Source organism: Giraffa tippelskirchi, chromosome 3 (genome assembly GCF_054371585.1).
Source record: "Giraffa tippelskirchi isolate mGirTip1 chromosome 3, T2T-mGirTip1v1.2.pri, whole genome shotgun sequence".
NCBI lineage: Eukaryota > Metazoa > Chordata > Mammalia > Artiodactyla > Giraffidae > Giraffa > Giraffa tippelskirchi.
In genome coordinates, this window is record NC_137277.1 from 63,753,840 (window position 1) to 63,766,017 (window position 12,178).

The window sequence follows — 12,178 nt, forward strand, 5'->3', positions numbered from 1 at the left end:
CAGGTACCAACAGCTGTGAGCAGGCACAGGTTACTGCCCTACCCATGCTGGGAGTCTAAGCAGCTTGGTTCTTCCTAGGGACCCACAAATTGAGGTATATTCCTCTGGGAGAGCACATGACCCGCCTCAGACTGTGACAACATCTGGCAAGTTTAACGCCACAGGCACTGCCCAGTACATCCTAATTGTGGCTGCCACATTATACCCTCTCCACAGCCCAAGTGAACAAGTGAGCCCTAATAAGCCATGGCCTTCTCCACCTCTTGCCTGGCTAAGGAACAAACACTGGAGGATAGCCTACAAGCAGAGCTCATCAATCAAAATTACTAGAGTTGATCAATGAATATAATAAAGTCATAGGATATATTAATAAAATTAATACACAGAAATTCCTTGCATTCCTATACACTAACAGTGAAAAATCAGAAAGAGATATTAAGGAAACAATCCCATTCACCACTGCAACAAAAAGAACAAAATACCTAGGAATAAACCAACCTAAAAAGACAAAAAACTTATATGCAAAAAGCTATAAGACACTGATAAAAGATATCAAAGACAACACAAACAGATGGAGAGATATACCAGGTTCTTGGATTGGAAGAATCAATATCATGAAACTGACTATACTACTCAAAGCAGATTCAATGCAATCTCTATCAAACCACCAATGGTATCTGTCATAGAACTAGAACAAAAAATTTCACAATTTGTATGGAAACACAAGACCCCAAATAGACAAAGCAACCTTGAGAAAGAAAAAGAAGAGTTATAAAAATCAACCTTCCTGACTTCCGACTATACTACAAAGCTACAGTCATCAAGATAGTATGGTTGGCACAAAAAACAAAAATATAGACCAATGGAATAAGATAGAAAGCCCATAGAAAGCCCATGTATCTATGGGCACCTTATCTTTGATAAATGACACAAGAATATACAATGGAGAAAAGACAGCCTCTTCAATAAGTGGTGCTAGGAAAACTGGACAGCTACATGTAAAAGAATGAAACTAGAACACCTCCTAAGACATACACAAAAATAAACTCAAAATGGATTAAAGACCAGAAACTATAAAGCTCCTAGAGGAAAACGTAGGCAGCACACTCCTTGACATAAATCACAGTAAGATCCTCTATGACCCACCTCCTAGAATAATGGAAATAAAAACAAAATAAACAAGTAGGACCTAATTAAACTTGTAAGTTTTTGTACATCAAAGGAAACTACAAACAAGGATAAAATACTTGCAATTATTTTCTCCCAACTCTCAGAATGGAAGAAAATAGCTACAATCCAAAATAAACAAGTAGCTCATGCAGCTCAATATCAGAAAAACAAGCAACCCAATCAAAACATTGGTGGAAGACCTAAACAGACACTTCTCCAAAGACATACAGATGGACAAACACATGAAAGGATCTCAACATTGTTCATTATTAGAGAAATGCAAATCAAAACTACAATGAGTTATCACCTCATATCATTCAGAATGGCAATCAGCAAAACATTTACAAACAATAAATGCTGGAGGGGGTGTGGAGAAAAGGGAATCCTCTTGCACTGTTGGTGGGAATGCAAATTGATACAGCCACTATGGAAGACAGTATGGAGATTTCTTAAAAAATTAGTTTTATTCCAACTACATATAACCCAGCAATCCCACTACTAGACATATACCCCGAGAAAACCATAATTGAAGAAGACACATGTGTTCAGTGCAGTACTATTTATAGTAGCTAGGATATGGAACCAACCTGGATGTCCACTGACAGGTGAATGGATAAAGAAGTTGTGGTACATATATACAATGGATTATTACTCAGCTACAATAAAGAATGTATTTGAGTCAGTTCTAATGAGGGGGATGAACCTAGAGCCTATTATACAGAGTGAAGTAAGTCAGAGAAAAACAAATATTGCATACTAATACATATATATGGAATCTAGAAAGACGGTACTGATGAACCTATCTGCAGGGGAGCAATGGAGATGCAAACGTAGAGAACAGACTTGTGGACACAGCAGGAGAAGGAGAGGGAGAGACGGATTGAAACAGTAACATTGAAGCATACACAGAACCACATGTAAAACAGATAGCCAGTGTGAATGTATGACACAGGAAGCTCAAACCTGGGGTGCTGTGACAATCTAGAGCAGTGGGATGTGCTGGGAGGTGGGAGGGAGGTCCCAGAAGGAGGGGACATATGTACACCTATGGATGATCATGTTGATGTACGGCAGAAACTAAGACAATAATATAAAGCAATTACCCTCCAATTAAAATTTTTAAAAGACAACATTATGATAGACAAAAAAGTAATACACACATCAAATGAACTGATACGCAAATAACTATAATACACTTTTGTATGCATGCTGCATTTCAAAGTAAAAAATTCTAAAGTCATAGAATACATTAAAGATTATACAGAAACACTATAGAATTTGTGGTATACTGCTTTCAGTATACAATAAGTACTATTAATCTTGAGAATCCTTACATATACTATGAACCAAACAACTGCCCTCTAGCCACAGCTGTCTCTCAGCTTCGATGTCAGTATGACAGAAAATACACCTTACCTTCCCATCAGCTGTCACTGCAAAGAGCGTCTGCTCTCCTCCAATTAGTTGCACAGGTCTGAGAGCTGCAAGGGCTTCGCATGGCGTAGGGACTTTAACTTTTGCACCTTCAATGCCCCCAAGCTGACCCCTATGATTATGACCCCATCCATAAATTGTTCCACTGCCACCAGCAGAAAGAGTCCAGTCATCTGGTCGCCTGTAACAAACATTAAAAAACAATTGACATGGGAAAGAACTCCATGTTAAGCACCATTTTCCCACAGACAATATTAATTCTTGTTTTGGCTATAGTAAACCTGTTCATCCACTGCACAAGCTGTTCATCTTGCTCTCTTCTAAAAATGCTGTGACTCTCATGGAGAACATCAATGTTTTCGCCATCTGCCATTAATTCACGAATTTTCTTAGCCACCTGGACAATATTATTGTGAGATTATAAATGAAGCACTCATCTCTCAGGAATAAAATAAATAATACTAAGGCAAGAAGACAGGAGAGGAGGTCTTCCCAACCAAGAAAATGAGGGAATGCCAACATCAACATTGTGATTTTATGGTTAATAATCAAAACCAACATTGTATTACATTGAAGATACTTTAAAATGTCTAGGCAGTATCATTATATCTTTACTAAAAATAAACTTTAACTGCAATTCAGTGTTATTCATTTTCAACTATGTGCTTCTTTTTTTATGATATTTCTTGCCAAGACAGATGTTACTATCTCATAACACTGGCATCTCTTTACACTATAAAAGAAAACACTTTGCATCCCCAAAGAGGTTCCAAAATAAGGTACAATACCTCATCGAGAAATAGACGGGGCAGCGATGTTCTCTTGTCCAGGGCGACAGCAACACGGGAGGCCATGCAATACCTTCGGAACCAAGCCCACTTGTGTGTTTCAGCACAGCAAGGGAGCGTGTCTAATTCCAGGTCACAAGCAAGAGCTACTAGTACCTGCAGCCACCAAAAATTAACAACACAGGGACACTCAGAGACACAGCTAACATTCTACTTCACCAGCACTGCATGCTAAAGACAGCCCCCATGCAGGCTCTCTGTGGGTCTTCCTTCAGAATTCCTCACTCCACGATAACTGCCACATGCCCAGCAAGGGGCGTGGCATCACCAATGATGTGGATTATTCCTACCTAGTTCCTAGTGATGCACTTGACAACAGGAACTCAGATCAGACCACTGTTACAATACTTGCCAGCTAAGTAAAAGCATCTAAAAGCACACTGTTATTCAAGCACAAGAGCTTAGATCACACAGACAATCTTGAAAATGTTTCACATTCAACTTCAATACCTATACCTGTCCTCAGGGATGCCTGATATTTGATGTACCAGACTTGATAGCTCTCTGTGGTTCTCTCACCACCTCAAAACAAGTCAAGTATTACCTTAAAGAATGGGCTGTGCAGTAGCTGCTTGCCACCTCTCACAATAGGATCTTCATATTCAAACTGCCTTTGCAAAGCTTCTGGAAGGCCTTTCACCAAAGCAGCAAGAGCACTGCCTGAAAAACTCTTTTAAGAAAATAACAAAATTATAGCCCATACTAGGAAACCAAATTCAGGAGAGTTGAGTTGAGTGTTTTGTTTCTGTGAGTCAAATGTTTAATTATATTGATACTATTTGTCCCTAAAACAAGTGATTAATATTTATAAACGGGAAGAAATCTAAAAAGACATAATGAGTACTGAAATTAAAAAGAAGAGCATGAAAATTCACTTCAGAATGTTTGGTCTTAATTTTAGTATAACAAAAACAGTTCTCCCAGGGAACCAGAAAGGAATTTCTGCTTCACAAACTTCCATCTCCAACATGGTTAAGATAAGCATTCTTTCAACAGTAACTACTTCATCCAGCAAAACAAAGGGGATGTGGTGAGTCAGACTCATAAAGCCCAACAGACAATCCTATTCTCACAGCCATCTACATGGGGCTGTTTCTATAATCAAAGTCCAGCCTGCACTCAGTATAGTAGCAACATAAAGGAGTCTGAATGCAAGAAAGGCTGTCTTAGTCCTATGTGAAATTTCCCAACTCTTCTGTGATTAAGAAGTTAAAATATTTAAAGCAATATTTTAGTCCCAAAGGGTCACACAACTAGAAACTACAATGTAATGTTTCATACCAGAGCTCTTGTTTCCCCATCATTATCTCCAAGTAGCCTGTTTATGTTAATTGATTGTCCAAATTCAGTTGTAAGAAGCTTCCTCAGTCTTTGAAGGGCCCACATTCTGTGACTGGCAGCTGAAATGAGAAGACAGAAAAGTCAGAGGATGACCGTTCTTCTCAAGAAGTAAGACAGACCCAACAACAGAGGCGCCTCTTACCCAAGGCACTCAGCTGTGCACAAGCTGCCAGGGACGCTGCAAGGCGGGGAATGATGCTTCTGTTTGAGGCAAGGTTGAGCCGGAAGTCCAACAAACAAGTTACCAAGTCCATGGATGGGCACGAGAGGACACAGCGATCAGAAAGAAGGTCTTTAGGGCCTGAAGAAAGGGAATTATAAATGTCCTCTTGTTGGGCAGGGCAACAGCTACCCCACAAGGAGATTCAACCAACAGTGAGTGCTTCATCCACATGGATGGCATGGTTAGAGGGCTGCAGCCACTGTCATGTCACATAACTATGTTCCATACACTGACATTTTACCTGAAAACTCACATGGCTTAAGAACTGCAACCAGCAACAGTTGGGAAACTCTGGGTGAAAATAGAGTGCTACACCCCAATAGCCAGACAACTGCAGTGGCTCACCGCAGTTCTGAACCTTGATGTGGTGGGGCCTTGGGCAGTTCTGGGTCCCAACACAACAGAAGGTAGACTACAAAGCACCAAATGAAAATACGTGTGTATTTCCCTTGCTTGGATCATCAAGCCCCCTCCTCACCTGCAGCTGGCATGATGGGGTAGACTGTGAAGCGCCAGCCCCACCCATTCACAGACCCATCACTGATGAACTTCCACTTCAACTCATCCCCTGGGATGCGCAGTTCGCTGGACCAATCAGACCACTCCCGGCCTGGGGGACAAAAGCACACTGGTGGTGGGTTCACCCATCATCAGATCAACATCAACTTCCTTAGATACAAAGTCACTCACACCCTGTTTGAAAGACAGCTGGTTCTTCCAAGCCCACTGCCCAGGTGCGTTCACACCAAGGCCTTCAGCTCACATTGCAGCAAGCAACTGGGAAGTAGAGGACAGGCAGGCACTGCTCCAACAGAAGACACTCACACACAACCACAATGCTATGTGAGAGGTCCACAGAGCCAGTCCGTGCTCACACCAGGGTTGGGGCCTACAGAAGTTTCTTTGAGAGAGTCTGATGTAATGGTTATTACTGAGGCAGCAAAAGAGAAAGCCTCAGTCTTCCTCAAAGGGGAAGCAAGTGTTCAAAGATACAGAGCCCCCACTGAAACACAGGGGCAGTTCAGCACAGATGAGCCACCCTCTGGGGAGAATAGAGCAGCCCTGCCAGAGCCTGGGGTGCCCTGGAGAGGAGCTGGGGAAACCAGTTAGTTTCCACTTATCCTGTTGGAAGCAGAGAGACTGGAAACATCTCAGAACACTACTGCATACTACAGTGACATCTGTCAAACTGCCAGAAAAAAAAAACAACCCAAGCTCATCTGTGATACCACTTCATCCAAAGGAACGTCTTATGAGTAAAATTCTACCGGGACACAGCCAGGCCCATCATTTACATTTGGTCTGTGGCTGCCTTTGCTACAAAGGCAGAGGGGAGTAGTTATGTTAGGAAACATTTGTTGACCCTGGCTCCAGATGAAGAATAAAGATATCTGAAGAGATCTGCACACACAGACACACATACACCTGCACCGAGGATTCTAAAAAACCCAGTGAAGGGCATTTAACAAGCCCCTAGACAGAGTGATTCGCTCTTGCTCAATCTCATGGAGCACATCAGAGCAGAGAGAGGTCCAAAGGAAACACCTCCCATCTACTCCAGTACTGTCCACCCCGTGCACACAACACTTACTCCGTGTGGAGCCTAACTTCTCACAGCAATCAATTAAAAAATAAAACCTTTAAGAAGCCTTGTAGTATGTCAATCTTTACCGTGCATGAGTCTGACACTCCCAAATATCTTATAGCACCATCTCTACTGTCTAGGTGAGACTAGACCCCCCCAACAAGGACCGGCAGTCACACTGGACACCAGTAACCCCACCCATCAGTGGTGAGGGACATGCATCACTTGAGTCAATTCTCTTACTGAAAGCACAGGGGAAACAGATAAAACCGACTGTATTTTGCAGTTAGATCACTTATCGCTCTCTCCTTCAGTTGCACATGAGAATGAAGCAGTAATGTTCTACTTAGTAATGCTAATGGTTCTGTTCTACAAAAGCAAACTCAACTCCCCTTCCTACCTGACCGCACGGAGACAATCCTGTTGACACCATCCATAACTGTGAGAGGATCATGGCGCCTTTCGGTGGAGCACTGTCGGTCAAACTCCACCCTGAGTCCTTCTGCACCTGGAGGACAAGTAAGCACAAAAACAAAGTAACACTCCCAATCAACATACCACAGACGGGGCCAAAATCATATCACACAGAAGCAGTGAGTCTAAAATGATGTGCAACAGCTAATGAAAAGCAGAAAGTCAGGAGGAACTAACCTCAAAAAATAAGGACTCCTCTCACTCCAACTCTGCCTTCCACAAAATATTTCACCCATGATGGAAACAACAGCAGACTCTCTCTCTTGGCCAACTGGTTTTGTGGTCTTACTTCTGAAAAAATTTTCATGCTACAGCCCTAACCAGGAGATCAAGCTTTATTATCCTGCCCCCCCTCCACATTTTAAAAGCCATATAAAATCATGTCCACCAAGAATTTAGCATTAGACCTAGAGTTTTCTCTGGGACAGATTAGCTTAGAAAAGAATCAGTGAAGGGTATGACCTGGGTTATGGTGGAGGGAAGAGGTTGGCAAAACAACTATAAAATCACTCAAAATAGTAAGAAGCCAATGATTACAGGGCTCTTCAAATCAATTCAAGGCAAACAACAAACTGAGAAGAGTTCATTCACGGAAAAACTGCCCAACTCAGGTAGGGACAGTGAGAGCCTATGTGTTCTCGCCTAGCGTTGCCCTGTGCAGCTGCAGCTCAACTTTACCAGGATGGGACTCTGTCTCCAGTGACCTCATGCTAACTGGTGTAGAGCAGGGGCAGTGCCTGGGCAGAGATCCTAAAAGTCCGAGAGTAGGGAGGGTAACTGAGGACATACAAAAAAGCTTGCATCTCTGCTGGTTCGAGAATGTGGTGTGGCTAGGGGGTGCCAGACATGAGAACTAGCCAGAAATCTAACAAGAAGATTCTGGAAGTCAGAGAACAAAGAAGGGCTCAATGAGGACGTCATGGAGGTCTGGGTGACTCGAGGCACATGTCCTCAAGAAAACGGAGAGTTGGCTGTGCGTGTGCACGCGCGCATGCATGCGCACCCATACATACACAGGAAAACTGCCAAAACACTAACTTCCATGCCCTCCCTTGCTTCCACCCACAGAGATCCATCCACAGATGGGGAAATGAGCAGGCTAAATCAAGCAGATATGGAACAAAGTCTAGAAGTTAGGCTAGAAAACAAAAATCAAAATAAAAAAGTAAGCTAGGATATCAATGGATATGTGACGCAGGGGAGAGATTTTAGAGAGTAATTCCAGGCATCTTACAAAAGAAACACACAAAACAACCATAGAAACCCAGCAACAATTACAAATCTTTTTTAAAAGCTTAGAATCCAAGTGACACAACAGAATCTAAAATGTCCAGTTTTCAACAAAATATAAGGAGATATGCAGAAATACTGAAAAATGTGAGCCATACTCGGGAAGAAAATCAGGCAACAGAAACTGATCTTAATGGGCCAGATGCTGAACTGAGTGGGCAATGACTTCAAAACTATAATAAATATGTTCAAAGAATTCAAGAAAACAGTGAAAACATGATAACAAAGGAAAATATGATAACAATGACTCTGGGTCCTTAGACCTTTTTCGTATAGTTCTTCTGTGTATTCTTGCTGTCTGTTAATCTCTTCTGCTTCTTTTAGGTCTGAACAAAGCCCCAAAACACATGACAGAAAAACAAATATAAATGAAAAAAGTAGGCAAATCCACGATTACAACTGGGCATTTCAAAATTTAGCCTTCAACAACTGACAGAACAAATAGAAAAATCTGTAAAGATACAGAAGATTTCAACAAGACTACCTACCATCTGGTATAGGCTGTTCTGGTATATGGTAGCAAGGAAAGGATTCCCTCCACAGAGGAGATATGATCAGAAATCCGTAACTAACTGCCTACGAGAATACTATTTCAGGCAGATGGCAAGTACAAAGTGAGACAAATGGCCTATACCTGGAACATATTTAAGGGCTGCCATAAAAGATGATGTGGAGGGGCCAGGAGAGACAGGTAAAGAGGAAGAGAATGCTGTTGGAGAGGCAAACAAGGTTCATGGGAAGTTGCACAGGCCACCATCAAGGATCTGAGTCCTATTTTAAGGTTACTGGGGTGCACTGGCAGATTTTAAACAGAGTACCAGTATATTCTGACTCACTTTAAGAGAATCTCTCTGGTTGTCATGTAAGGAGTTGATTCTGGGAGACACAGAAGGTGAGAAGTAGAAGCAGAACGTTTATATTATACTAGTATATGAGTTAGTATAATAAACCAGGTGAAACTAGATGGTTAGGCCCAGAATGATTTGGAATGGTGATAAATGGCTGAATCTGAAATATATTTTTAAAGTAGAAATGTTAGGACTTGCTGGCAGACTGGTTATCAAGTAAGAGAGAAAACAGAAAAGAAGAAGAGGTATATTAGACTTTGTCTTAGGTAACTGCTGAGTGGAATCATCTTTTGCTTAATTTCTACTATGAGAGAGTAAGAGTTCAAAGTTAAAGAAGCTTTTGTCAATCCCATCTCATTCTAAAAGTTTAAGAAAACTAATTTCACATAAAAATGATCAGGATAAAAGTATCGAGATCAAATACAATATAAAGTTATTATTACCAAAGAGAGAATAAGAACAGAATAACATTCTCCTATAGACAATGAAAGCAAGCCAGAAAGATGTGCCCACAAAACACATGAAAAATATAATCTATTATTTCAAACCAAGCTAAAAGAAATTAGGAAAATGATACACGATATGAAAGAACAATATAAATAAGAATTAGGACAAAACACTAAATGATAAAATTTAGTAAAGAATTTGTTTAAATTTGGAAATGAAAATTAAATTAGAAAGAACACAGGGGCAAATAAATACAACAGATATGCTTTGAGACAAACAGGAGAAAAGGAAGTAGCCAATATTGACTCTAAAAGGCATCCAACATAAGATAACAATCACATATCCATGAAAAAGAAAATTGAAACAAGGCTGCAAACAAATACCACAAACTTACTGCAAAAAAAACTGTCTTGAAAGACAAGACTAGAAACTATCAAACATTTTAAAGGGGCACCAACCCTGATCTGAGAATGTCACTTATAACACTTACAACAACCAACTTTTACAGGAGGAAAATATGCTATTCAATAAAACTAACTTTCAAATGTGGGCAACCAACTCTTAGAACAAGTTGACTCATGTCGGGACTGTCATCCTCTGAGCCTTGCTGAGGAACTGACAAGAGAGTGAGCTTCAGACAATCATAGTAAGGAAGGAGACAACTAGAACTAAATGAAGATTAACAGGAAGAAAGCAGAGTATGCAATAGCTGTTATGCTCTGGGATTTATAGTATGACCAATCTAATCAAACTGCAACAATGAAGAGAGCAAGAAACCAAGAAAAAATTTTGTTAACTATTTTCAGTAACCATATACATATCTGGTAGTATTAGACTAGTACCTTGAGTCTTTTGTGCCTGAGATGTGGAATAAAGCAAATAAGTAATTATGAGATATTCTAATTCTATCATTCCTCTGTCTTAGAACCAGGATTTTGGGGGAGAAAAGAAACACAGACATAACAGAAGAGGTTAAGTATGAATAGAAATGTGTAATTCTGAATTTGGATCTATCATATCATTATGAACTCAAAAGAAAGTTGGTCAGTCAGGCAGTCAGTCTGTTTGACTGTCCACTCATTTACCCTGTCTCTATCCACTGAGAAAGTCTAGAAACAACAACAGCCCAGTGATCTAAAATGCCATCTCCACTAAAAGACACCAGGGTAGATTCCAGGTGGAGAGGAGAAACTATATGACAAGCCTAAAGCATCTCATCTTATCAGACTACAAGGAAGTTACCACTGGACCATAAGAATCACTGCCCAGAGCCAAACACAGCAAGGAGCTCAACATCTGGAGATGGGATAATTTGAGCTTCAATAGAACAATAGTCATAATGGATTAAAGCCCATCATACACGTTTAAATCCATGGGTTCATGATATAAAAGAAAAAATAGTTAATTTTCTGACTATCTAGTGTTAAGAACTTGGTGCTTTCGCCATCTGTCAGTCCGGGTTCAGTCTCTGGTCAGGAAACTAAGATCCCACAAGCTGTGAGGCACAGCCAACAAAAAAACCCAAAATAACTGGTCACCTTCAAAGAATGATGTGTTCATTCTCGTGAAAATGTAAAAAGAAGAAAAGAATCAAGCTTTTATCCTGCCTTTCTTATACAAACAGTACTCCTGGGTAACCAACCAAAGGATCAGGGAAAATGTCCCTATATAAAGTAATCTAGCTAATAAATCGGAGAAGGCAATGGCACCCCACTCCAGTACTCTTGCCTGGAAAATCCCTGGCAAATGGATGGAGGAGCCTGGCAGGCTACAGTCCATGGGGTTGCTAAGAGTTAGACACGACTGAGCAACTTCACTTTCACTTTTCCCTTTCATGCACTGGAGAAGGAAATGGCAACCCACTCCAGTATTCTTGCCTGGAGAATCCCAGGGACGGCGGAGCCTGGTGGGCTGCCGTCTATGGGGTCGCACAGAGTCGAACACGACTGAAGCGACTTAGCAGCAGCAGCTAATAAATAAGAAAGAAATGAAATAATTAGAATAGCACCATTTTGCAACCACCAATGGATTTAATGGCCTCAGGCAATGAGCATCAGTAGCTGCTGCCATCACTAAAGGAGAGACAAGCAGATACTAGATGCTTCCAGATGCTGGATCACAAACACTAATGGTCCTGTCAGAGGGTCTGGCTGAACTAATCAAGCTGATGAATCAGGAGTAATCTGTAGAAAGACAGGACTGAGGAACAGGTGAAAGTGCAGCAGGGATGAATTATTGAAAAAAAAGGAAGAAACTACAGGTTAAAAGATACTTAAAAGATGGAAATTATTTAATTAAGAGAGTTAAGATGAGAATGCACACTTGGGTAATAGAAACTGTCCAGAAATACAAGCCAGGACAGTGTCACATTAGAGGGGGCGACAAAAGGAGGGCTTCTGGGAACAGAGAGAAGACTACTTCTACATCTGAGTTTTGGCAACTAAGGCATCCACCTAGTAAGCATTAAGCTAAACATTTACTTTGCATAGTTTCCTGTATCATGTTTAGGGTAAGTGAG

The 12,178-nt window shown here is 40.9% G+C and overlaps 1 protein-coding gene across 2 annotated transcripts in view; it reads right to left on the reverse strand.

Moving 5' to 3' along the window:
• HERC2 (HECT and RLD domain containing E3 ubiquitin protein ligase 2) overlaps nucleotides 1–12,178 on the reverse strand; it is a 249,136-nt gene that overhangs the window by 38,246 nt on the left and 198,712 nt on the right. For both annotated transcript variants that reach the window (XM_081583082.1, XM_081583083.1), the window contains 8 exons: nucleotides 7,002–7,109; nucleotides 5,495–5,626; nucleotides 4,936–5,094; nucleotides 4,734–4,852; nucleotides 3,997–4,122; nucleotides 3,393–3,548; nucleotides 2,886–3,001; nucleotides 2,587–2,785 (listed from right to left, as the gene is read on the reverse strand). In XM_081583082.1, coding sequence (XP_081439208.1) covers nucleotides 2,587–2,785; nucleotides 2,886–3,001; nucleotides 3,393–3,548; nucleotides 3,997–4,122; nucleotides 4,734–4,852; nucleotides 4,936–5,094; nucleotides 5,495–5,626; nucleotides 7,002–7,109 — 1,115 coding nt within the window. The remainder of the gene's footprint in view (nucleotides 1–2,586; nucleotides 2,786–2,885; nucleotides 3,002–3,392; nucleotides 3,549–3,996; nucleotides 4,123–4,733; nucleotides 4,853–4,935; nucleotides 5,095–5,494; nucleotides 5,627–7,001; nucleotides 7,110–12,178) is intronic.